Source organism: Acomys minous (genome assembly GCF_964271855.1).
Source record: "Acomys minous genome assembly, chromosome: 4".
Lineage (NCBI taxonomy): Eukaryota > Metazoa > Chordata > Mammalia > Rodentia > Muridae > Acomys > Acomys minous.
In genome coordinates, this window is record NC_140486.1 from 10,855,998 (window position 1) to 10,883,257 (window position 27,260).

General features: G+C 43.3%; 1 protein-coding gene across 2 annotated transcripts in view; it reads right to left on the bottom strand.

Moving 5' to 3' along the window:
- The window catches only part of EPG5 (ectopic P-granules 5 autophagy tethering factor), a 97,726-nt gene that overhangs the window by 16,597 nt on the left and 53,869 nt on the right, over window positions 1-27,260 (bottom strand). For both annotated transcript variants that reach the window (XR_014778491.1, XM_084778395.1), the window contains exons 26-37: window positions 24,109-24,280; window positions 22,958-23,120; window positions 12,893-13,035; window positions 11,354-11,510; window positions 9,723-9,917; window positions 8,325-8,538; window positions 7,569-7,717; window positions 6,580-6,781; window positions 5,996-6,068; window positions 3,985-4,091; window positions 2,454-2,629; window positions 397-582 (exon numbers count right to left, since the gene is read on the bottom strand). Coding sequence is in view for 1 of the 2 variants with exons in the window: in XM_084778395.1 (XP_084634521.1) it covers window positions 397-582; window positions 2,454-2,629; window positions 3,985-4,091; window positions 5,996-6,068; window positions 6,580-6,781; window positions 7,569-7,717; window positions 8,325-8,538; window positions 9,723-9,917; window positions 11,354-11,510; window positions 12,893-13,035; window positions 22,958-23,120; window positions 24,109-24,280 (1,937 nt within the window). In the remaining variant the exon portion in view is untranslated. The remainder of the gene's footprint in view (window positions 1-396; window positions 583-2,453; window positions 2,630-3,984; window positions 4,092-5,995; window positions 6,069-6,579; window positions 6,782-7,568; window positions 7,718-8,324; window positions 8,539-9,722; window positions 9,918-11,353; window positions 11,511-12,892; window positions 13,036-22,957; window positions 23,121-24,108; window positions 24,281-27,260) is intronic.

Consider the following 27,260-nt stretch of genomic DNA (forward strand, 5'->3'; position numbering starts at 1 on the left):
CAACTACATGGTGGCTCACAACCATCTATAATGTGATCTGACGCCCTCTTCTGGCCTGCAGGTGTATGTGCAAATAGAGTACTCATACATGAAATAAATCTTAAAAAAATAAAAAATAACTTAAGATATGGTAGGTTGAAAAAAATTAAAAATTAAAAAAAATAGAGCAGACTGAACTAAGAATTAATAAAATAAATTATTCTAATTCAATAGGGTTATCTTGATTATTCAGAACTAGACTGTGGCTACCCAGGAAAGTAAGCAGGTAGCCGGATGCACAGCTCATATGCTGAGCATCTACTCAGACTAACAAGGTGTTAGGGAAACACCTGAAAACATCATTAGGAAGAACCAATGTGCTGAGACGCCAAAGCTCATCTCAGCCCCTAGACTTACCGTCTCGTCGACTAACTGAGCTTCCTTTGCCAGTAAAATCATCATGAAAAGGAGGCAGACAACCATACTCTGGGTCTCGGGAAGAGGGCTGGGATTCCAGGCACTGGCCAGCACACTAACCCAGTTGACTCTGCAAAGTACAGACCCCAAAAACAAGAAACAGCTCTTGGGGCTTCCACGCTCCACCTGTAGTGAACAAAAAACCAGGATCTTGCTTTAGTTGTTTGATATATCTTAAAAATGGAAATAAGTTAATATTTCATATTTTTATACAGTCTATACATTTTTTAAAAATATCACTTCTCCCCAGACTGTAAATATTCATTGATAATCTCACCTTACATAAAATGAATTCCAGTCATAGCTTCCTTTCAGGTCCAGCACATATGTGCATTCTTAAGCTTGCCTATTCGTAATTCACTATCTACTCTAATAATTCTAATCCCTGTCACCAAGGCACTGGAGCTGCTGGAGTGCCCGGGCCTCAGGAGAGCTGGAACAGGAGGAAAGCTGAGTCCTACTAGTCAGTGGTTTTCAAGCCCCAGCGTGTACTGAACCACTGCTGGCACAGCCAAGAGCTGCTGACTGCCAGGTATATGCTGGGAGCAGGGATAGGCAAGTTTCCGTCTGGTGTTCATACTGATGTGGCTGAGACCACGCTTAAGTGAATTACCACACTGGTGTGTATAATATTAATATGAACTTCCAACATAATGCTGTGTTATAAATGTCTCCACATGACTGGTCTTTAAAATCTAATGTTTAAACTCTAGTCAGAGATTTTCTTAGGGTGCACTAGAAAGTACATAATCTGAAAGTCTTATTTGATAGCCTATTTTAATATTTCTAATTTGTCTATCTTAATACATAGTTATAAATTTGTCTTTTAAAAACTAATATTTAAAGCTCTATATTACTTATAAAATAATGATGAGAATCTGGTGATAACTTTTGTCTGCTTCCTCTTGGAAGACAATTCTTCACCTTCTTATAATCTGTTCTCTAGCCTTGCTATCGGCCTTGCAATTTAAAAGACTCAGCTTCTGGGCAGGTCAAGGCTATCTAATCCTTAGAATAAAACTCCTACATACAGGATCCACATCACTCCTTGACAGACTATCCAGGTTAATTGGTCTTCTAAGGCACCCGCTTGGCTAAATGCTGCCTTTTGAGTCATTAAGCCAAGGTTCTCTCAGGCACTCACACTGATGATTAAGTATGTACTCAGGACCTGCGCCTCAGCTACTAAACAGAACCAGCTTCCTTGAAAGTCAACTGCAATAGAGCAGCTGCCAAGAGCAGTGTTGGGTAGGGCTTCACAAAAACATACCAGAGGCTCCAGTACATTTTACTAAACATTGTAAATAATAGTTGTGCCTTAGTAATCATCATAAATAATTATAGATCTGTATCAATTAAAGCACTGAAATGACTCAATAATAATAACTATGACATTAAATTAGGAGAAAACACAAATGAACTGATGACTAATGAACAAATGGACTGAAGCCAAGATCAGGAAGGCCTTTACAATACAAAAGGAGCACATCAACTCCTGGCCGCTGCTGAGCTCACCCTGAGGCTCCTGTAACTGCGCTTCTACGGCAAAGGGTCACACGCACATTTCTTAGCCCTTCCTCCAGATTACTCTGCCTCCTTCTATAATCATGATGTGTCCCTGATCGTCGCAGTGGTTTTATCTCTTGCTAACTATTCAGTTGCATAACTGCTGAAATCAACTTCGAGTTTGGTTGCTAATTTCCACTTTGCTTTCATGCACCATTCACAGGTAGTTCTAACAATATTAGCCTAGAAAAATAAAAACTAACTAGGACCGAGAAAGACTCAGGCAGTAAGCCAGGGGCTCACACAACTTTATTTCTAAAACTAAAAGATGAACAACACATTAGAGGTAAATCTTTCTCTGGGTTTTAAAACTGGCCTAATAGATGTTTTCAAATCAATCAACATGATTTCCATGGGCTGCTGCTTTCCACAACGTGTGCCAGGCAGGGAATGTGCACACACTGGAGAGGAGACACCAACAGATGGCGAACCTTGAAGAAGGCCTCCATGAGCCTCTGGTCAGGGTGCAGGTCCTTCCACTCGAGGTTCTGGTACGCGCAATGAAAAGCATAGAGAATGAACTCTGGCATCTTGGGCGCTGTGCATGCTTCACAGTAATGCAGCAGGTGCAACCGCAAGGCTCCTTCATCACCTGGCAACAGCTTATCTAAAATTTCCAAAGAAAATACAGCTCAAGACATTTGGCTTCTTTAAAAAAAAAGGGGGGGAAGAAATAAAAAAAACATGCTAACACAAAACACAAACGTGAACTTAGAAGTCTAAGAGTCTCATGGTGATTAGCTTTTTTTTTTCCAAAACTTCTAAATGGCTTTTAACCCAAATACGTTTCTATAGCCTATTGCCCTCTCATGTTTTCAATCACACTCCATTAAGGCTTCTTTCTCTATTTAGCATTTTAAAAGAATTCCTCAAAAAATTATAACATTTCTTTTAAAAATCATAAAAATGACCAACGAGTACATAAAAAGAAGTGTCCGGCATCACCAAATATCACAGAAATACAAAATAAACCAGAATGGAGGCAGGCAAGATGGCTCACTAGCTCAAAGTGCTTGCTGCCGAGACTGACAAGCAGAGTTTGACTCCTGAACCCCACATGGTGGAAGGAGAGAACCAGCTTCCACAGTTGCCCTCCAGCCTCCACATAAATCACACACACACACACTATTAAAAAAATTAAAATCATGATGAACAATTGCCTCACACTTGCTTTTCATTTATTTTTATGTGGATGGGTGTTTTGCCAGAATGTGTGTCTATGCACCACATGTGTGCAATGGCCAAAAGGTAAGAAGAAAGTGCTGGCTCCCCTGAAAGTGGACTCAACAGATGGTTGAGAGCCACCATGGGAATGCAGGGAATTGAACTCACATCGTCTGGAAGAGCCACCAGTGTTCTTATGCACTGAACAATCTCTCCAGCTCCTCGGACTCCTCGTATTAAAAAGACGTGGGCACTGAGAAGCTGGCTCCATGCATAAAGTGCTTCTACGCAAGCATGAGAGCCTGAGTTGAGATTCACAACACGCACATCAAAGACAAGTGTGAACCGTGTGTGCTGCAACTCAGTGCTGCAGAGTCAGGCAGGTCTGTGGAGCGTGCCAACCAGCCAGTCTAACCAAAAGAGAGTTCCATGAGAGACCCTGTCTCACAAATAAAAAGTAAGATGCAGAATGACAGAGGCAGGTATTCGACATAGACCTCCATGTAGCTACAGGAAGGGTAGGCATGTGGACACACAAAGAAGGGGGAAAAAGGAAGTAGGAGAATGCAAGGAAAAAAGAACTCACATGTCTTACTGGGTTAGGGTACAAATCAGTCCGGTTGTTACTGAAACCAGCAAGGAAGCTCTAGGGTGGAACTAGCAGTAAGCAGCATTAATAAAGTGTAACTCAGAGGACCTCACAGAACCGCCATAAGTAGCTGGAGCAGAGGACAGCACAAGCAAAGGGGGACAAGAGGCTGAAGGAAGGCACAGCATGCATCCCCAGTACCTTCCTACCTTTAAAACGCCCATGCAGGAAGGCCACACAGTCAGCAAAGAGCTGCACGATGCTGGAGGCCACCTCAGCGTCGCTCTCTAGCCAGGGGTAATATCTCTGTTGGTTACTTCAAAGGAGAGAAACATATACTCAGAAACGGAAGTGCACAGGGCTCAGGTAGTGGGAAGACTCTAGCTGTGGCGTCCAAAGCTGCCCACTCCTGACACTTCAAAGCTACAAGCTCCTGGAGGCGACTGACTCGGACTTCTCCCTCTTCTATTTGTGCCAGCGCAACCAACACTCAGAAGTGTGCTCATGCGGAGGGAGAGGAGAACTGCTAGGAGCCAGGTCTCTCCTTCTGCCACATGGGCTTCCAAGATTAAGCTTAATCTTAGAGGCAAGCACCTTTTGGTACCCACTGTACCATTTTGCCAAACCGACAAAAATGTATCTCTACTCAGAGCATGAACAAAAACAAACTAAAACTCATGTTAACAAACAGATGACTCAAATTTACCACAGGAGATAACCAAAAACCTTTTTTCCTAAAATTGATGTGTGTGTTTGTGTGCATATACGTGTGCATGTGCATATGTGCATGTGTGTTCACACATGTGTGTATGTGTACACATGTACATGTGTGTATGTGTGTGTGTGTGTATGTGTGTGCGCGCATGTGTGCGTGAGTGTGTATTTGGCCAGAAGGAAGATGTAAGATTCCCTGTAGCTGGAGCCACCTGACACAAGTGCTAAGAACTGAACTCCAGCCCTCTGCAAGAAAAGCAAACATTCTTAACAGCTGAGCCACCTCCCAACCCTCACAAAGAACTCCTTTATATGAAATTCTGCATGTCATCTAGAAAGTTCAGTATCAATAAGCTCCATTAATTCATGAAAATTAGCAAACTGCCAAGCCTATAATGAGGCCAGTCCCTATAAAATCCTGAAGCTAACAAATTACTCAAAGAGAGTCCTCTAGCAGGAGTAAGATCCAAAGCCTCTCAGGTTCTCTCTAACACGCTCTCAGTTAACACAAACAACCGTGGTACAAAGACTGAGATCTGGCTCAGCTTTGGCACTAATGAATCAGCTAGGAGATTTTAGTAAGATACTAATGTTTCTAAGGGCACTTTATAAAACATGACATTTGTCCTCTTACAATTTCTATAAAACTAGGTTCATCTAATTTGTTTGCATACTTTTACAGAAAAGTTTACAGAATAGCATTTGTCTGACTCTATATCACCACATAGTCTAAATGCTCATGAAACAATTTCATTTAACTCCAGAGTTACATGATTTAAGGGGTCATCAACAACCCAATAATTTGTTATACAACTTAATTCTAAAAAATAGCTGAGCTGCCAGGCGTTTGGTGGTGCATGCCTTTAATCCCAGCACTTGGGAGGCAGAGACGGATGGATCCCTGTGAGTTCGAATCCAGGATAGTCAAGGCTACACAGAGAAACCTTGTCTCAAAAAAACAAAACAAACGAACAAACAAACAAAAAAGCTGAGCTAACAGAAAACACTGAGACCAATATTTATAGAGCTAACTTTTTGAAAAAAACTTTTCTTTATTTTTGTTTTGTTTCTGTTTTTGGTTTTGGTTTATTTTGTTGGTTTTTTGAGACTGGGTTTCTCTGTGTAGCCTTGGCTGACCTGGACTTGCTTTGTAACCAGGCTGGCCTCTAACTCACAGCTACCTGCCTGCCTCTGCCTCCCTGAGCGCTAGGATTAAAGGAGTGCGCCACCACATCTGGCAAATATGCTAACACCTTCAACTTCCTTACTGTGGAAAATTGGAAATCAGTGGTCCAGTTTGTTCCAAAATTAATATCAAGATAACATCACTGGTTAACCAGATGAATAATTACATAAACAAGTGCTTTGAATTCTGTATTTTATCAATTTAAATGTCACTATATTAAAATTTAAATCTGTAAAATCATCATGATCTGTATAAAATATCATTAGAACTTTAAGTAAATAAATTTTTAAAAAATCTGAGTATATGAAAAAAGTATATACCTTTCATTGTCCTCTAAAACCAGGATCCAGGGCTTGAAAAGCTGGATGATCTGTGAGTGCAGCGACTGCAGCACTGAAACACAACAATGTCACAAACAGGAATGTTCTCATGGTGGCCACTGGTCACATTTTATACTAACTGCACACACAAGCTACTTCAGAGTGTGGGCCTTTGCTGATACAGAAACAGTGTGGCTAGTACAACTACTCATGCTTCCTTTTTCATTTGCTACAATGAACCAAGTTAAATTTTTATTATAACAGGATGTCATAGATAATCTTATAATGTACATTTTCCAAGAGAAATGCCTCCTATTCTGAACACTGGTATAACCTAGGTAAATGACAGGAAGAAGGAATTGGAGACAGAAATAGACCTCTTCATACCATACCCCCACCAAGGAGGGGCACAGAGAAGCTACAGCAAGCATCCTATATTCACTGTGAAACAATAGAGGTATAACGAATACACCAGCTCACACCTGTACGACTTTGCCTCTTCAGCATTTGAAAAGACTCTACTTCAAACCTGTTCTGATGTAAGGGCACAGCACTTGGCTCCCATCATCCTGGAGGCACACTACCTTCTTTGCTGCTGGCAGCTGGGTCCTGGGCCAAGGAGGCTATTTCTAAGTCAATCAGCCTCTTCACAAGGTATTCCAAAAAAGTCTTAACATCAGCCATGTACGGGCTCCATTTTGAGAATAATCCAAAGCTTTTAAAGTCCAACTTGGATAATCGAAGCTTATAAAAGAAGTCAGAAAGCCACTGTATCGTCTCCACAACCTACAAGAGACAACCAACAGAAAACTGCATACTAAAGATCTACTTTGGTGCAGTATTTCCCCTCTCCTTCCTTCTTTTCTGCTGCTGGAGAGGAAACTGAGGACTTCATGGATACCAGGAAAGCGCTCCACCCGCGAGCCCCGCCCTCAGGTTTAGAGCACTGCGCTGGCAGGTTGTGATGGGAGTGTAGATGTTTGACAGAATTCCAAAAGACAGAAAAATTAGTAGGCTTAAAACTCTAAAGCAATGGAACCTTTATGTCAAATAAATTCTCCCTTTTTCTTTATTTTTGAGGTTGTTTGTTTGTCCTTTGTTTTTGGTAATAAGGTCTTACATACAGACCAAGCTGGTCTCAAACTCAAAGGGCTTCATCTTGAGCATCCTGATCTACAACTGCAGGTGTGTGCCACCACACCTGGCTTCACTTATATGACACCACTACAGATAAAACTGATAAAACAGAGGACTCTGTGGAACCTACCATGGAGACCTGTGGAGTGGCCTCAGGGATGAATAAGATGAGCTTAGGTGGGAGGGAAGGTTTACACAGGAATGCTGCTCTGTTCTGTTCACATAGGGATCAAACTACATGCAGGAGCTTAAGAGAAGAGCAGTCCAGACAAAGGGGACAGATGAAGCAAAAATCAAAGAAAAGCATATAGCTTTTGCATAAATGCGCACACACACACACACCCCAACTTTTACATGTGCTCCAGTTGTTTGAAGATGCGCAACAAGGAAAATGGAAAGTAATGCACAAAGCTGTCAGAAACCAAAAGGCACACACCTGCTTGTCTGACAAGAGAACATCTGAGGCACTATGAAGCACAGAGCTCTCTACCGAGGCTGCCCCCTGCTGGCTGCTCGGGGGATAGCAACCCAGTGCTCTCAAGGTGGCTTTCCAGCATTCAGGACTCAGCAGCTGCTCTGCAGAGCCTAGAGAAAGAGACAAGACAACAGGTCTGTGTTTTCTCCAAACCATTTTTTCAATCCAAATCAAAGAACATGTGTATTTTACAAAATAATGATGATAATGACAAAGATGATTCAAACCAAATCTGTAGGGATGCATGGTATAAGGAGACTAAAGGAAAGGGACAACAAAAGTGACTTAACTGGGAGTGAGCTCCACTGAAGCCACTGGAGCTGGAGAGTTGGGGGTAGGTGTGACCTCACACTCCTACTGTGATTGATAAATTTTATTAATGTGAGTGTGTGTGTGTGTGTGTGTGTATGTGTGTGTACACGACATGAGTATGAGTGCAGATGCACACACATGATCCAGCACTCAATATGGAGATGAGAGGACAATTTTGAGGAGTAGTTCCGTCCTTTCACCATGGTTTCTAGGGACTGAACTCTGGTCATCGGACTTGAGCAGCCACCTGCTGAGGCATCCCTCTGGCCTCCCCTAACAGCTCTGGATGGCTACTCTGGTCATCGGACTTGAGTAGCCACCTGCTGAGGCATCCCTCTGGCCTCCCCCAACAGCTCTGGATGGCTACGGAATGGTCAATGTGATCTCTAGTACTGAGACACTCACTTTGCACCAGCAGCCTGAGGACATCGCTGTACTGGTCAGGGAACTGGTAGAGCAGAAGGTGCGTCCAGTGCTTACAGAAAAGGTTAAAGGGCATCAGAATGTCCTCATCTGGCTCAAGGCCCCAGGCGGTCAACGCCAGGTGAATGGATTCCAGAAGCCTGGTGCGATCAGACAGAGGGGGTTTAGTGGCGGCTAACCATTGCTTAACATCGAACTAAAAAAGAAACAGAAACAAAAAGCAGTTTTATTTACACTAGAAAATTAGACGAAGCTAAGAGGTCTGTGCAAACTGAAAAATCAAAGACCATCTTGCAATTAGTTACCTGTCCACCTACCACACAGAAACTAAACTACATGGATATGGCCGATGGGCACTATGGCACCGCCGTCTCTATTCATCCTCCGAGCCCTGAGTAGGGCCCTTAGCCAACCTTCTTTAAACACAAAGATCGTTCTTGGGACTGGGTAGGACATGTTCAGAAGCAGAGCACTCACCTTGAAGGCGCACAGCACCGCAAACAGAAACAAAGCCCAGCACTGACTAGGCGCTCACTATTGCCTTACAGTTCCATTCTGTTTCTGAAGGCTCCATACACGTCTGTCTTCTGTACTAAGTTTCCCTTCTGAGACCTGAGCAGCTTCAGAGCTGCGCTTCACTCATCAGTGTCAGAGCCAAGCAGCCCCTTTCCAGAGTGTACTTAACAGCCATGGGTTTAGTGTCACTGGTTACCTACTTAAGTGTGTAGAAAGTCAGACTGTTGCAATCCTCCCGCGCTCCGTACTATGAAGTATATGCGCCTCTGCTATAGACTGAGGTCAGCCATTAGCCAGCGACATGCCAGGGTTCCACTGCTTCACAAATGCCACGGAAACAACGCGAGGACGAGGGAAGCTTACTTAGACTGGGCTTGTTCAAAGCACGAGGGGGTCAGGCACATCATACCTCACAGATCAAACAACCCAGGCACAAATTCAAGATAAATTAAAAGAATTATTAAAGCCTTCATAGGACTATTTCAGGAATGTACTAAAGCTTTTTTGGGTTTTTGTTTTTATTTGTTTGGTTGGTTTTGTTTTTGTTTTTGAGACAGAGTTTCTCTTTGCAGCCCTAGCTGTCCTGGACTCACTTTGTAGACCAGGCTGGCCTCAAACTCAGAGAGATCCGCCTGCCTCTGCCTGCCCAAGTACACCATCAAAAAATGCATACTAAGTTTTTAAAGAAAGCTTGGAATGCAGTCCTCTGGAGATTCACACTAGGTGGGAACCGACTGCCCACACAGCACAGCCAATGCCCCTGGCCACTGCACTTGGCCACTGCAACGAGAACCAGCTCTTGTGGTTCTGTGGCATGAGAAGCAAGCGTCATCCCTGACTATCCACAGGCGTAGCCGTTAGTACCTTGGTAAGCAGCATGAAAATCATGTCACTGTTGTCCTCACTTAGAAACTTCACCACTTTTTCATACAGCAGGATGAACTCGGCTGGAGCAGCATTGGGCGTGAAGAAAGGAGAGAGCAGGGAGCAGAGCCGCCTGTTCTTCAGAATGGTCTGCAGCACTTTCCTGCACTCCGACTTAGTGCCGCTGATGAACACCTGGGCAGAGCACAGAGCACTGTCACTCAACTCTCCCTTCCCTCGGTTTTTAAGCAGTCAATTTCAAGGGTACTAAATAAGGTGAAAATTTTTTTGTAAATGAGAATATATAATAAAAAGATATCCAAAATCATGCACCTTTAATCTTAGCACTAAGGAGACAGAGATAAGGGATGTCTGTGAGCTAGAGACCAGCCTGGTCTACACAGTGAGTTCCTGGCCATCCAGAGCTGGAAAGTAAGACCCTGTCTCTAATAATAATGACTTCTTATCATCATCATCTTCATCATCATCATCAATGTGGCTCAAAGGCTAAAGTGCACTAGAGCATAAGTGGCTCTCTAAGCAGCCTCAGGGTCAGGAAGGCTTTGCTAAAAATAACATTTTTTTTTTGTCTTCTACACTGTATGGATCATAATAAACACATATTAACTTCATGATAATCAGCTGTTGACATAGGTCAGTGGTGGAGCAACTGCCTAGCATAGGCAAAGCCCAGAGTTAAAGCCCAAAGGAAAAAAAAGGAAGAAAAAGAAGCGGTTGCATCTGATCAGCATCCCGGTATGGGTACCCAACTGCTCGACTAAATTTGGATGCAAATATGGTATCTGAACAGCATCCCTTTTGGGTACCCAACTGCTTGATTAAGTTTGAATGTAAATATGTAGCCAGGATTGCATTTTCCAAACAAGTGGGTTTCCACATATGTAAGTCTGTATGGATACTTTGCCTTCGCTCTGTTTAAACAAAACAGAAAACAAATGGTGGTAGAAACAGCAGCTGGGAGGCAGTGGTGGGGGAGCAACACTGTCAGAAGCCCTGGGCTCATACCTGAGCCCCAACACTCATGGCTGTGTTCTTTAGGGAAGTTGCTTCGTCATTGAAATGCCAGTCGCTTCTTTTTTGAATAAATAGCAATACTAGGGATTCTGCATGCTGGGCCAGATTTTACCATGGAGCTATGACTCCCTACCTTCTTTGGTTTTTTTGTTTGTTTGTTTTTTAACTTTTTTAGACAAGGTTGCCCAGGTTGACCTTGAACTCATTCTGTAGCCTTAGGCAGGCCTTGAACTTGGGACCCTAAGTAGCTAGACTGCAGGCTATGCCACTAGGACCCACTCTTCTTGATCATGTTCAAGATAAGAATGGTACCAACTACACAGAGTCAACATGAAGACAAACTTTAAAAATTAATTAGAAACTATTTTGCGAATGATAAAGAAACTTTAGCAATGCTATTGTCAATAATACCAACAACCTATGCCAAAATCTGATGTCTCCCTAGCCTTGTAGAAGCAGCAGCACTCGACAACAAAAATTCTGCCAGTATCATAGGATGCCAACAGTTCTCAAGAGGCGTCTGATTGTAAGTAGTCAAGATACCATGGGGATTCGCTGACTGTCTGCACGTGGCTAACAACTGGGAATAGTCTTACCTGCCCCAGGATCTCAATGCACGAAGTGAAGAACTGCCTTGTAGGAGGATGGCGCTGGGTCTCGTCACTCACATAGTCCACAACAGTAAAGAAAAGGCTAATGCCAATTTTCTGAACTCCAGGTGTGGGTTGTAACTTATAAGCATTCACTAGGGCCCTGTGGGTAATGGTGAGCACAAAAATTGTCTTACTATAAATAATCCATATTCTCAAATGTCCCTTTGATTTCCTACACTCCTCGGGCAATATCTATAAGTCTTCAGAGCCCTATGCAAATAACACTTTAAAATATTACATGTGGTAAATGTGTAGCAATTGCCCAACCATTCATATTTGATTTTATACTTCCCTAGAGAAAATAAAAGTCAGCTGTTATTGTAAGTACCAATTAACATTCTGACACATATTAAAGTTTTTCATGTAGTGTATGTAATTCATAGTTACTTATAATTCATAATGACTTTTGTATTCCTTGGAGCTCTTTCGAGTCTGGGTTATTTCACCAAACATAATGGTTTTCATTTCTGAATATTTTCTAGCAAATATCATGATTCCTTATTTTTTAGGAGTTTTGTTTGTTTTGTTTTGTTTTGTTTTGTTTTGTTTTTCAAGACAGTGTTTTCTCTGTGTAGCCCTGGCTGTCCTGGAACTCTCATTGTAGACAAAGATTCACCTGCCTCTGCCTCCCACGTGCCGGGATTAAAGGCCTATTCCTTACATTTTTAAATGGAAGAATGTTGATCTCTCTACATTTTAAAATCTAAAATATACCTGAGAGTGACACGAGCATCTGAGACACAAGTGGTACATGTACATATATGCAGGAAAAATACTAATACACATAAAACAAATCTAAAATTTTTTTCTAAGATTTCCTTCCAATGTTCACGTTTTCTAGTATGATCGCAGTGATAAAAATACCAACCTGTGGTTAACCTGATCTTTGCTAAAGAGGTCAATGGCTTGCCAGCAAGTGGAGTGACCTTAAATTAAGACAACATTCTCCTGAGCTTTGTCCAGCTTGCTTTAGGAAAGGTGAACATATGCCAGGAGCTCTCAGAGAAAACCACAATGACCATCTGAAAGTTTAAAAAGCCCTCGTCCCTGCGAGTAATGGAAGTGAATGTCACTGTGTAATCTGAGCCGACAACGTTAACTTCCCAGGTGAGGATGACACTAGTGTAAACTCACTGAGTTCCCGCGCACAGTACTATCTTACAGGTCAAGCATCTGCAAACTTTTTCTGGAAAAACCCAGACAGGAAATATTTTATGTTTGTGAGCCATAAAGCAAGCATCAGAAATAGTCAATTCTGTTGTTGAAGCGTGTAACTCATAGCCATTATGAGTAACAGAGAAGCCTATGCTCCAATAAAACTATGTGTAAAACAGATAGCTAGTCAGATTGGACCCAACAGCCCTAGTTTGCTAATTCCCATCCTAAATGACCAGGTGTTTAAGGCAGGGAAGGGGCAAGGTGACATGCATGAGTACCATCAACAGCAAAGCCAACAGTGAGATGGTGGCCACCAGGACTCACGTGATCAGGTTCTCTGCATGCACGGCGGCCTCCACAACGCTCAATGCCGGGGGCTGAGCAGCTTCAGCTTGGAACTGCCTCACTTCTCTTTGCAGAACATGAACCTGCTGGCTTACGGCTTCGTTCTTGTACATGCCTTCAAACTAATAATAATTCAAGGGGTCAGCCAACTTTCTACATTGTTGTTATTGTTTGTTTTGTTTTGTTTTGTTTTAATTTTTGAAATGGTCTTACTCAGTAGCCCAGGCTGGCCTCAAACACATGACAATACTTCTGCCTCAGCCTCCCCAGTGCTAGGATTAGAGGTATGATCTATCACACCCAACCCTCAACAGTCTTGTTTTCCCCTAATACTTCTAGAACAGGCGTTTTACTATAAGTACAGCGGCATATGATGGAGAAAATATTATTATAGTCAATAATACAATTTAACGCAAACCTTGGTTGAATGTAAAATGAATGGAGAGCTATGTCAAAAACTATTCAAGGATTATTTTAGCACTCAAGATAGAAGCAGAAGGATCTTGAGTTCAAGGTCATCTCAGGCTATACATAGAGATCCAAACTCTTTAAAAGAGAGAGAGAGAGAGAGAGAGAGAGAGAGAGAGAGAGAGAGAGAGAGAGAGAGAGAGAGAGAAAGAGTAGGGCTGGAGAGATGGAGCGAGGTTAAGAGCACTGGCTGCTCTTCCAGAAGTCCTGAGTTCAATTCCCAGCAACCACACAGTGGCTCACAACCATCTATAAGGAGATCTGGTGCCCCCTTCTGGTGTACAGACATACCTGCTGCAGGAAGAACACTGTATGTAGTAAATAAATAAATCTTTTTTTTTTTTAATTGACAAAACATTTTAGTTCTCTTATGTTTCAACTGTTCAAACCCCCATCAAAAAACAGAACCACCACCTCTCCTGCTGGGGTATTTCCACCCGCTCCTCCCCCCACCTCTCTGGAGGGAGGGAGTCGGGCAGAGAGCTGAAACAGGATCAGTCTCATCCAGTTCAGGACCAACACACTCTCCTGGATTCAATTAACCACAAGTATCATATTGCAGTTACTTAATAGCATGGTCCAGAGGAATGCTGTCCCTTTAAAACATTAGGTCCACTGGAGTCTGGTGATATGCCTTAGCTGGTAAATGCTTGCCATGCAGCATGAGGACCTGAGTGTAAACCTTAGTCAACAAGTGCAGCACAGTGGGATGCTCAAACAGATCCTGAGTCCCTCCCAAGGACTGAGCCTGTAGACTACCTTAGCCCACTTGACAAGCATCAGCCGGTGAGACACCATGTCTCAGAAGAGCAAGAGGATGACACTAGGATGTCCTCATATTGCACATATACAGAACTAAGTCCACTTAGAAGTGGCCACAGTTTGATGCCGTCATCTCCCCGGCCACAGCTCTTCTCCCTGCACTCTGACTGTTCTCTGATAAGTTCTGGCTGATTCTTACATGCCTGAGCAGGTCCTTTAAGTGTTTTCCCTTTGTGACAGAAACTGAGAATTACCCACAATTCCTGGGAAGCTTGTTCATACTTGCACTCAGGCCATTCTCTCGCCTCTCTCACAGCAGTTCCCACTGGCCCACTTACTACCCGACTCTTCTGTATTTTATTGTTTTATAATTTTGTTTATTTTTATTTAAAATGACAGGTGTTTTCACAGCGTCTGTTTCTTCCTCTTTGTGCTAGGCACACATACAGCCCCTGAATATTTGCTTTGCCTGTACTCTAGATGGGAGAACACAGAGGGTTATGGTAGTGAGTGGGGGGGGGGGGGATATTCAACACATGAAGGGGTTGGTGTTCTTTCAGAGAAGCTTCAGAAGGGCTAGGGATGTAATACCATTGTTTGCCTAGCATAGACATAACCTCCAGCACTGTATAAACTCGGCACAGTGGTGCACACCTGTAATCCCAGGACAAGCTAGTTTACCACCAAGCACACTGGGCTTGGGTTCTGTGGTTTAAACTCAGAGCCTCAGGCTGCAAGATAAACATTCTAGATCTCAACAAGGATACCATGAGTGAGCTGGGTGGACCTGTGGTGGGCAACATCAGCACCATCCTCAAACATACTGAGGTGGTCCACTGCCGGGACCTCTACAAAGCTGCACTGTCAGCACCCTGTAAACATAGCTCCCTCCCAGGCAACCTTGCCTATGATGCCAGTAGTGCCTCTTCCCAAAGGATCAGCAACCTGAACCGTGACTTTCAACCATATACTCCTCACAGGCACCAGATATCAGCCGCGCCTACAAGGTCTCCACCACTGCATCCAGTAAGATGGTAGCAATGAAAGCCAAGGATGCCACTGCTTCACGCAGGGAGGGCTGCTCACACCAAGCAAGACAAGGTCACTATGCAGATAAGGAAGTACAGCATCTATATGCCCAAGATCCAAGAGCAACAGCAGCAGACAAAAGGCCTCCCCAAGGCATCCATGTTTGACTGTCCCTCAGAGACACAAGAAATAAGCCCAAATGAGTTTTCAAACACAAGCCATCCCAGCGATAAATAAGGATCTGACTTGGGACAATAATAATGCCAGCTGCAACTCTGTCTTTCAGCTGAGGCTCTAAAGAAGCAGGGACAGATACCAGACAAGGCCAGTCCCAGCCAGTGGGCTGTCAAAGCAAGGCCACAAGCTTAGTAACTACTACCAGAGCTCCCCAGAATGCTGAGGCACCAGTGCTTTCCTCTCACGCTGGGCTAGAGACAGAGAGGAGCGGCTCACTCTGGCGGGGCTGAGGGGCCAGTTCCAGCAAGGGCTATGGAGCTGGACAGTCTATGCAGACACCTGAGCTTGAGCTGTTCAGCTGACTGACCACAGGACCCTCTAGATCCCATGCAAAGTGGGGTGAAGTACAACATAACAAGCCGATCAACACCCTCCAGCCTTCTTCAAGGGCACACCAGCTCCAAGTAACACTCTGCTTATTGTCCTCAAGTGTTCACACTGATTCCAAGAACTTGGGAAGTTGGGCATCTTCTTTGTCTAAGATATTCCTTGAGGACTCTGAGACTGTCTTCCCTCCTGCCTTGTCAGGTGACCCTCACCTACCTCTCCCTAGTGCCAAGTGCCCTTCCTCATCCAGCAGCTCTGCTGCCTTACATCCTCTGGTGGATCGTACACCCACACTGCAGGTACCACAGGAGGGGACCCAGAATCCCCGCCCTGAGACTGCCCTCCCTCCTCTGCCGCCTCATTTAGGAACATCTCTGCCTCTCCTCACTGTTCATTTCTTTTGTATTTTCTGTCCCTATGGCAACACACGGCCATCTGCTACATCCTGCCCAACTCTTCAGCACCTCTGGCTTCCTAGCAGTTACTCAGGGATACCGGCACTGAGCCTGTACCTCGATGGCTGCACTCCACTCCCAGGCTGAAGACCCTAGAACCCTGAGCTACAGTCAAGATGTTTTCATTTCTCTGTCCTGGGCATCTTTTTCTTTTAATCTTTTGGTGAGTGGGCAAGGGGCACTGGGAAAGGAGGCTAGTTTGGAGAGATGATATCTATTTTAATATATTTTTACAACTTCTCTAAAACAACAGGATGAGGGAGGAAGATGAACCCAATCAAGTACATGTCAAAGAAAGACCAACTGGCCAGGTGATGAGTTCCTGGTAAGTTTGTCGGACTCTTAGTAAAGATGTGAAAAATAAGAACTAATGGAGTCTATTCTTTTAAAAAGTATGTCTTTCCTACCTGAGGTAGTTGCTAACACAGCCTTTCTCTAACTGACTGTGGTTTTTGTCTCTGCGTTTCTGATATGTGGATGTGGACAGATGCACAGGATATCCTATGCCCAGGATGCATCACAAAGATAGACATGGGGTCACTTCCTGGTTGGTGTCAGTGGCTTCTAACTAGAAGAATTCTGTGTCACAACCGCTGATAGCAAAATATATTCAGGAAATGCTCCAAATTGGGTGCCCTGGCTGCAACTTCAAGGCCACAATTTTTAGACCAGGTCATCACAGTGGCATAACTTATCTAGCCACAAAGAAGAATATGCTGTGCTCTTTTTTTTTATGATTATTACTTTTTCTGGCATGTGGGGGGGGGGTAATGTATGTACATATATATGTTCACACAGTACATGAGTCATGTGTGTATGTGTGCACAATCATGCACAGATGCAAGGGCACATGCATCTACTTCATATATTGAGACAGAGCCTAGCACTTGAACCCAACACTTGCCCATTTGGCTAATATTGTTATCCAGCTTGTTCCACAGAGTCCCTGTAGCTGCCTCTCAGGTTTTGAGAATCAAGGCAGGCTACCACATCTGCCTTGCATTTACACAGGTGCTGGGGATCTGAACCCTGGTCCTCATGAGTGCATAGCAAATGCTTTACCCACTAAGCTAATGTCCCAGCCCATACTGCATTCTTTTACTCTAGATTTCACATTTATGTGCCCATAGGGATCATCACTTCAGTGGCAGAGGAGAAAATCTTATGCACCCAAACTATGAAGTGAATGGTGCTTCTGTAGATTTCTACATCTGTCATAAAGCATCAGTGAAAACACCGAGGAAACAAGGCAATAGAGAGCTATGAATATCCCCTTGGTATCAGCCTTTAAGCACGGCAGTGCTCAAGATTTCAGAGTTTCAAAGGCCATCTCCCTCAACGGCCTCTTTACCACAAATAAGAAGGATCGCTTGTGAATGGAGCTCCTGTTGGCGACGATGTGCAAGAGAATCTGACACTGACTCAGCCCCTGCAGTTCGCTACTGACCAGGGGACCATGCACTTGGCTGGCTGAAAGCTGCACATGCTACCATCCAGCATGATGTCCAAAACAGGGACAAGTACTGAGCACTTGGCCACTGAGTGCCACATTACAGCAGGCAGCCGCAACAACAGAACCTCTTCTGCACCTTTTCCTAGTAAATTTGAACTAAATAAGATGGGGGAGGTACTAAAAAAAAAAAAAAACATAGTGAGATGAGCACACATGCACGTTTACAAACACACACAGACAGGGAAAGAGAGTATGTGTGTGCGTGTGCATTATCATGGCTTTTGGAATGGAGGGACAGTGACCAGAAAGAGAAAGTTTTTTGGCAAGCTGAGACAGAATAGTCAGAAGAGAGCAAGGGGGGATGACCTGGAGGGACCCCAATGGACAGGCCACTCTTAAGGGGGAAGCACAGCTGCGAATGCTGAAAAGAGCAGAACATGTGCAAGGCAGAATGCTAAACCCTCATTCTCTCAGTTTTCTCACTCCCATGGGGAGCAGTGGTATTTACACCTTTTCTTTATATCCACATACCCAGAGGCCATCTTCAGCTACCACTGCAATAACTATATACCATTTGTAAATGCTGTAAATATAATTTATCAACTTAATTAAATGAGACCCTCATAAATGCTACATTTAAAGTCTTGAAGGCCAATGGTCCTGTCTGTTTCACATCTTTGGGCATATCGATTTTTCCCTTTCACAATAACTGTGTTATATAAGAATCACCAGTGTTGCACAAAAGTCTTCACACTTCCCACCACTGTTGAAAGATTCCTTGTCTTACTAAGAATAGATGTGAGAAGGACTGAAAGACTACAGCTCTCAATACCAAGAAGCTACAGAAAATGGATCAAAGCAGCATGGTGGAAGTCCTTCCATTTGAGTCATTTTAATGAGACAAAGAAAAACTGGACAAAGCATGTCCTTTTACAAGGTTTTACAAAAATGGGAGGCCCTTGGTGGGCCTTTTCCACCTTTTATTTCTAGAAATGGAAAAATTATTCATTTAAGAATAAATCAATCCTTGGTCTAGCAAATATGCCCTGCACTACTAACAATAACAAAAAGAACTCATTCATAAATCACTCCGTTTCCTCTAGGGATATCACTGAACTATGAAAGGCAGCTCCTGGAACTGGAGACTACTCAAGAAACACGTCTCACTTCTCAAAATACATTCAGATTTTGTATACTCCAAATAAGCTTTGCAAGTTCAAAGAGTTGCAGACAGCTGGAAATATCCAGAAAATTTTTATTAAGCAAGAAAATGAGGTAATATGAAATCTTTCTAAATGAACCATTAAAAATTACATCTGAAAAAACTGACTATAAAATTATTTTTCCATAAAACTAATGTTTAGAAACTGATCAAGAACAAAATGTTCAGCTAAGATCGTGTATTCTACAATGACACAGACTCTGATAGAGAGTAATGCATGTGTTCATTTAAAGTGAAATCTCACTGTCTTTACTAGCTCCCTGAAGCTGAAGCCAAAGCAAATTGAGTGGCCTGGCAGTACTGAATGTGGAAAACACAGGTCCTGAACATAAGTGGATATGAGGACTGCAGATGTAGCTCAGTGATGAAGCACTTGTTCGGTTCTGGGTTCAATCCCCAGCAACATAAAAAATAATAAGACAACCCAGCAACACTGAAAACTGACTTCTGATGGATGTGTGCTGGTTTCTAACTGAATGACATAGCTATGTTACCTGGAAAGCTAGTAGATATGAACCTGTCTCTCTAACTCATCCCCTGTCTATAAAAGTAAGTGGGATGCTGTAAGAAAAGTGCCTCTGAGAGTCCCAGCATATGCAAGGGACATAAATGACTCTAACAGGCTGGGAAAGGCATGGTATTGCACATGCATCATTCCTTCTGCTCTTCAGGAATGAGAAACTGGTATTCAAATGAAAGGGTCAATTGGGATTTATACCAAAAGCGTTAAGATGCCAAATGGACCAAAAAGTAACCATTAGCAAAGAAGGACTACAACTTCTAGGAAAAGGTTTCCACGTCCACACTGTTCGTAGCCAAGCACTCTACACAGAGCTCCTAAAGACAGCTCACAGAATGCGATGCAGAGGTTATAAATACAGCTTCCTACAACACGTGCTCACTGTGAAGCACTGACAGCACAAACGCAAATAAGACGATGTCACTGATCTCCTGCGACTCGAAATCTACCAACAGCCACAGAACTAATGACACACAGCATCATTAACATAACCTGACAAGCGGTTTGGCTTCCACCTGTGCTAGAAGGCGCCCTAAACGATATAGACAGAGGATACACTCATGAGTAAGGAACACTATTCCCTCAGAATTCCGTCTGGCAGGGAGAGAAGAACAAGTTACTACCACACATTAAGTACAAGCTGCCATGGAGGGAAGGGCTTGTCACCCTGACCATAAATGACCTCTCAAAATGCAACAATGAGTGTGAAGGCTAAGAACGGAATGCGTGGAGGACAGAAGCAGCAGGGCTATAAGGCACAGTGTGACCACACGGATCTCAGAGAGTGGATAAAGCTAAGTGGCTAAAAACAGACTGTTTAAGAGGTGGTCAAGAGTTTTCAAAACAAGATTCCTCGCCCTGTTTTTTCATTGTTGCTTTGTTTTTGTTTTGTTTTGTTTTTAAATCAGGCTATGAAGGACTGGAGAGCCAGTGTGGGTTTAAAGCCTGGAAATGCAGTCAGAACTGAGACTAAGAGATGAATGGCGGAAGAAAGAAACAACAGAGAGAGGGCTGTGGGCAGGAGCCTAGCAGGGGAGCCCAGGGGGGTGTGGTACGCTGCTGGAGGGCAGCGGCCATAAAGACAAAGAGGAGAAGTTCCACAGGCCACACCTACGCTGCTGGAGGGCAGCGGCCATAAAGACAAAGAGAAGTTCCACAGGCCACACCAATGTCGTGGGAAGGAGCTAGACGGCCAGTGCTGAGTGGGAGAGAGTGTGCGAAAGAAATGACCACAGCGCTGCACTTCCATCTTGGAGCGCGGGTGGGAGGGGCCTTCCCGGTCATCTACAAAGGGCAGGTTGACGTCTAGATGCGGAACTGGGAAGGGAATCCCTGACTAAGCTCATCTGTATGCCCAAACTTCCTGGCTGTGAGCTCCCATTTCACTCTACCTTGCTCTTAGCTGTTAATGAGTACACAAGAAAAATAATTTTATCCTCAATTCCTAAAATTATCAACCAACAAATACTATGCAGAGACAGGAATGGTTCTGTAACTGTCGAGATACGTTCTTCTCAAGCCTCAGACTACAAGTTGTTTCCTCTTTGCATGCTTTAATTCCCCGGCACATCTGCATTATCGAGCAAATCTGTCCTGTTTCCGTTCTTGTATGTGCTTTCCCCACAACCTCCCTCCTGTGTTTTCTCTGGAAACAGGTTGTTACACAGCTCAGGTGGCCTCTGACCCTGTGTTCCTGCTTCCTCAGCTGCCACCCCTCATCCCTCACCTTTCTTTAAGTAACATCAGTGCTCATCATTCTTTTGAGAAAGGAGGGCACAAGTACTCTGGTGAATCTATGTGCACAATCTATCATCTTTCTGACCAGCCCTCAGTAGAAAGATATTTTGAAGATATTTCTAGAAGGGATTCTTTTTCATCTCAAAATTAACAAAACACCAGGTTACAAAATAAAGTCAATTCAGGAGTTCAGACATAAAATACTACAATCTCCTTTTTTGTAAGAAAGAGACAAGTCACTGTTGGCCATGGTTACATCCTGCTCTAAGGCCAGCCTGGTCTACAGCCAAGGCTACACAGAGAAATCATCTTGAGAAACAACAACAACAAACAAACAAACAAACAAAAGCCCTGAGCATAGTAATAAACCATCTCCCTCTTTCTATGACCAGAATCATGTCAACTTCTCCCTGTCCAGGTCTAACTCTGCCCAGCTATCCCAGGCTAACCTAGGCTAACCCAGGCTAACAGACTTTATTTCCAGATTCACAACTTAACAACAGGTGACCTTTCTTAAATACCTCTACCTAGTCTTACTTAAGGCACTGGTAACTGAGGGATAAGTCACCGAGAGAAAACTAACTTTTGGAAAAGCCTGACCAAAGACAGCAGTGTTTAGGAGTCTGACATACCTCCATACAAGGCTAGCTCATAACCTGGAGTTATCTTGACTTTACCATTAGATGTATACAACTAAAAACAAAAAAATCTGAAATAAATGTCAAGGTATTGAAAAATACAGAAGTCTAACAGATAACTTTAGAAAAGATAATTTAGAAGAAGCAGTGTTACATAGAAAGCAACTCAGAATAAACATGACAGTAAAATGTGGATTTGAAAAGCAAGGAGTGGGGAATTCTAAAAGACAATTAACAACGAGCAAAGAAATGACTCAATTTCTTAAAGCTAATAAAAGCATGTTTATGCAATGTGGTCAGGCAGCAGGCACGCCTGTCTCCAAATGTCCCATCTCCAACTCAAGTAACGCTGCTAAGCTCATCTGCACAGGGTGAGGTGCACCCCACTCCATGGAAAATGAGGATAAGCAATGTGCATCTCACTGCACTGCTATGATATCAAGTGAGTCATATGAAATGTTGAGACAGGGCCTGCTACGGACTAAGTACTGCACAAGCCAGCGTAGGCTCAGTCCCTATTCTGAACTGACAATTATCTCAGGACCAACTTCTGTCTCTATCTCCAGTGTAATGGTGACAAGCAGGTGAATTTTTTAGACAGATTGCTACATATCTCATCTGCCTGTTGGCCAGCTCTGCCCAACACTCTGCTTCCCCCACATGTCCTCAGTAGCTGCCTGCTACCCACACCATCAGCTTCAGTGCCGTGGTCACCTGACACAACCTTTGCCGTGAGAACCCTGAGCACTATTCCCCAGAACACCTGAATCCAACTGGTCTAGCACGGAACCTAGACAGAAACACAGCAATCCACGCCATTATCTCCTCTAACTGTATCCAAAGTACCATCATCAAAATCTTAGGAGAGCAACGTAAGCATCCTGGAAAGCTTCCAGATGGTTTTCCTCATTTTGGAACTCCTAGCTTTCAGTACTTTCTTGCAGGACACATCTGTCACAGGATGTATTTTGGAGCTACATATGTACAAAAATATTTTTTGCAATTCCTACAAGTCTTTTGTTATCTGTGGGAAATTGAAGGCAATGTAGTTTGTTCCCTGTGTATCTTCACTCTCTGTGATACTCTAAAAATATTTCAGGACACGGGTCATATGTTCTTGTATTTTTCTCAGTAATATGCCAATATAAGGGACCAATTAAAATCCTGTAAATTATGAAGAAATTAAAGAGCCTCACCTGAACCGTCACAACTGCTGCTCCTTGGCACTTCTTACCACCACTGCCTCTGCACTCCAGATGTAGAGTGGCCTGCTCTTCACGGTTAATGTACTGTTTGGGCATCGTCTCCAACAGCTCGCCATCCAAGGCAACCTGCTGTGACTCTCGGAGAGCTGCAGCTCTGAAGAGTAACCCCATGTGGGGAAACCAAGTCAAGAATGGTTATATAAAAAGTCACCAAGGGGCTGGGGCTGGAGAGGTGGCTCAGCTCTCAAGAGTGCTAGCTGGTCTTCCTGGCTCAATACTCAGAATTAATACCTAGCACCCACATGGTGGCTTGCAACCTGACAGACCATGTCAATAATATATTAGCAGACAAATATTCATATATGCATTTAACATATAATTACCAAATGCCTGAATCAAATGTAGCAAAAGGAAAAATGACAATAAAAGAAATGATTCACACGGGAGTTGTAAAACTAAGCCTGTTTGTTGTTAAATAAACAGACTTGCCCGTGTATACTCCTCAAGACTGCATCTGAGAACAGTTGACTGTTCTGTATGTACCATGTGAACTCCAAACAAATGACTTTCCTACCCTTTGACCAAGCACCTATGTCAATTTCCTAAAAACACAGAAGACAAAGAGTAAAGCAATGATACAAGAATATAAATTAAATGTTGCCTCCTTCTAACAGCATCTTTCCAGTATCAGACAGTTTTCTGAAAGGAAGCAGAAAATGTCTTAGCCAGAACCACTGACCTCAGAAACCACCCCACAGGAAATATGTGAGAGTACCACATAATGTGAGATTCAAGGACTTGTCTCAGGGGCTGGAGAGGTGGCTAGTAAGGGCATGTACTGCCCTTTCACAGGACCCAAGTTCAGTTTCCGGCACCCATTTCAGGTGGCTCCCAACTGCCTATAACTCCAGCTCCAGGGGTCCAACACCTCTGGCCCTGGTGTGTGCTTGTGCTCATATACTCACTCACACACACAGAAACACACATAGACATGAAATAAAAAAAAGACTTGTAATGACTCAGTTAAATAAAGTGCCTACAATTGTGAGAACACTGTCGAGGAAGCCAACCCACATACTAAATCATCACAGCCGATGAGGCAACAAGCAGGAAGTGCAGTTCCCAAGATCTCATGGTCTTACCTGGCCTGCTGCTGCAACAGATTCAGGTCTGTGCACATCAGCTGGGTGGCATCCTTCTGACTCAACAGCACAGATGGAGAAATGCGTGGCACAGGAGGTCTCATGGGGAGCAGGGCAAGAGGAGGCTGCGGAGCCTCGTGCTTCCGTAAGTTACTTAGAACCCTTTCTTTAGCTGAAAGGACAGCATATTGAGTCAGTAGAGGGTAGCAAGGGGTGGTAACACACTAAGTAGACAGAGCTCTGGTCTGTTAACTCTGAAAATTAATGTTACAGATTTTCAGGATAGTTCCTTAGTCAAAAGCTGCCTAAATGGATGGTGAAATGTGTGGTTCTTTCATGTTTTGAATAAGTCCCACAAGCCTAATAATAGGGTAGGGAGCTAGGTGGTCAGGCTGGGGAGACAGACCAGTCTATTAGCTACTGGCTGTGCCAATATTAGGACCTGAGTCCAATACCAAGAACCAACATAAGAAGAAGGACCACGCCCAGCAGCTCACATCTGTAATCCTGGGGGGTGGCAAGGCAGACACAGCTGGATCCCTCGGACGTGTGAGCTCCAGGCCAACAGCAGACTTGTCTCAAAAAGCAAGTTGTATAAAGAATTACACTCAAGACTGAGCTCTGCTTCCACATGGTGCATGAACACTAACATACACATGTACCCATACACACATGCACACTCCTGCCCCAAAAACACATACAGAATTTACCATCTGATGATTAAAGAGCAAAGGCTCAGACTGGAGAGATGTCTCAGTGTTTAAGAGCACTGGCTGCTCTTCCAAAGGGCCTGGGTTCAATTCCCAGCACCATGTAGCAGCTCACAACTGTCTGTAACTCCAGTTCCAGGGGACCTGGCACCCTCACATATATATATACATGTGGGCAGAACACCAATGTAAATAAAAACAAATGCATTTTTAAAAAGAAAGAACAAAGGCTAGAAGGCTGGTGATCTTAATGTCTAGACAGTCTTGCATGACATCTGGTTTGACCTTACTGTTAGCATACAGTGACCTACTGAGCAGAGGTAAGCAGCCACCATCTGGTTAGAGGTGGTTCAGGGCTGCTATCCTGAGAAACTTCAGAGAAGACAGTGAGAAGGGAATGGGTGTTATGGAACAAAGAAGAAGCAAATCTGAAACTCAGTCAAGTTTTGAGAAGGAAAGCTGAGTAAGGAATGAAAAGTCCTGAAGCCGGTACAGACTGTACACACAGCCAGATAGTGAGTACAAATCACTCATAAAATGACTTACAATGAGCAGCTCAGTCTATGTTAGAAAAGTGAAGGTGTTGGGACGGTACAACTTGGCAGTGATCTCATGGTCTCAGACTGACTCATCACATCAAAATGTTTCCATCCCTAATAGAAAGCTGCATACAAATTCCCACTTCCCTCAATCTTCACCACACTACACCCAAACCACCAAGTAGGTGGGGAATTGAAAAACATGAGAGAAATGCTGTCATCTCCCAATTCCTTTTAATGCTACAGAAAAGAAAAGGGAAGGTCAAGGGAACCTCAAGTCAGAAAACTGTCAGTGAAAACCTGAGGCACTGCTGTGAATTTCCAGTTTGTTTCAGATTTAACAGTGAATTTTCTATTCTTGTTGAAAAGTAAAAATAAAGTTAGTATCCATAATTTCCATAAAGACATTTGTGTTGTTTATACCCCAAACAGATGGAATTAGCACTCCAAAAGGTCAAGTGTAGCACTTAGGCTTACAGCTTCTGTTTTTCCACTAAAACCACCCTTCCTTGCATGGATATGGTGAAATTGGAGCGTTATCATTTGATAAGATTGGTGGCATTATAGGTTACAAGCTTAAGAGAAAAACTAGGGGCTCTTTCCAACCCAATAACTTATCATAAAAGAAAAATCAAGGGTTACATATTCCTCCTCCTCCTCCCCTTCCTCCTCCTCCTCCTCTTACTAGTCTGTTGTGTTAAAGACAGGATCTGACTATGTAGACCAGGCTAGCCTCAAACTCATAGAGATCCATCTGTCTCTGTTTTCCAAGTACAGGAACTAAAGGCATACACTCCATGCCCAGCCAAGGGAATTTTTTAAACAAAAGAGAAAGAATAAATTCAGGGCATATTTAACTATAATCAATCACTATCGATCAAACTAGTGAAAACACTGAAGTCTAAAAAAACAAATTTGAGAAAAAGAACCTGGCACAAGAGCACTGGTCAAATCTTTCTTACATTTTAAATTGTACGGTCATATTTAATTATGTTATAATCTATCTTTAATTTAATTATGTTTCAGTCTAACGAGAAAATTTTTCAATTTATCTAGAAACCCAAGCATCTGTTTGAAATTTCAAACTGTAACTGTTATCTAGAACTGAGTAATAGTGCCCTGTGTGAGCGCGATCACGGCCACTTTCTAGCTCTGTGACCCGTGTAGACCCCACCTCATGCCCCAGGTTCCTTCCCTGCTTCATGGAGATAGCATAATTGGGTCGTATGACCTGACTTCACATACATGAATACAGCCTTCAGGCAGCGTGAAAGCACTACAGGTGGGCGGCAACAGAAGCACTGGGCATCTAGAGCTAACCTGGTGTCCCTCACTTAGCAAACACTCGGCAAAGGAAATAAATATCTGTGGACAAGCTGAGGGCATTCCTCTGTTCCTTTCCACAGGATTTTTGTTTGTTTTTGGTTTTGTTTTTTAATGTGTATATGTAAGTTTTCACAAAAATTTTTCTGGGGGAAACAAGGAGAGAAATGTTGGAATTTCAAAAACTGTTGGTGCCTTAGCTGAAACTCTTCAGCACCGTAAGTGAAGCCCAGAGGGGTTGTTTCTGTTTTGGTTGTTTGGGGGGGGGGGTGGCTTTTTGGGGTTTTTTGTTTTTTTGTTTGTTTTGGTTTTTGGTGTTTTTTCATGGCAGACGGGGGACCTCTTCCTGACTAACAAGCTGACCGGGGCAAAGTTGAAATAAAAGAGTACACTGCCTCTGCATTGATCACTTCAATGTTTTACTACACTATAATCATAACATGTTGGCAACAATTTATTCTAAATATATTCTAAAATTACTGTTAAATGTAAATCAAATATAATTTTCTGTGTTTTAAAATTGGGCATATGCAGCAACTCTGAAGGTTAAATGGCCTATGTGGCCCAGCCTGGAGCTCTG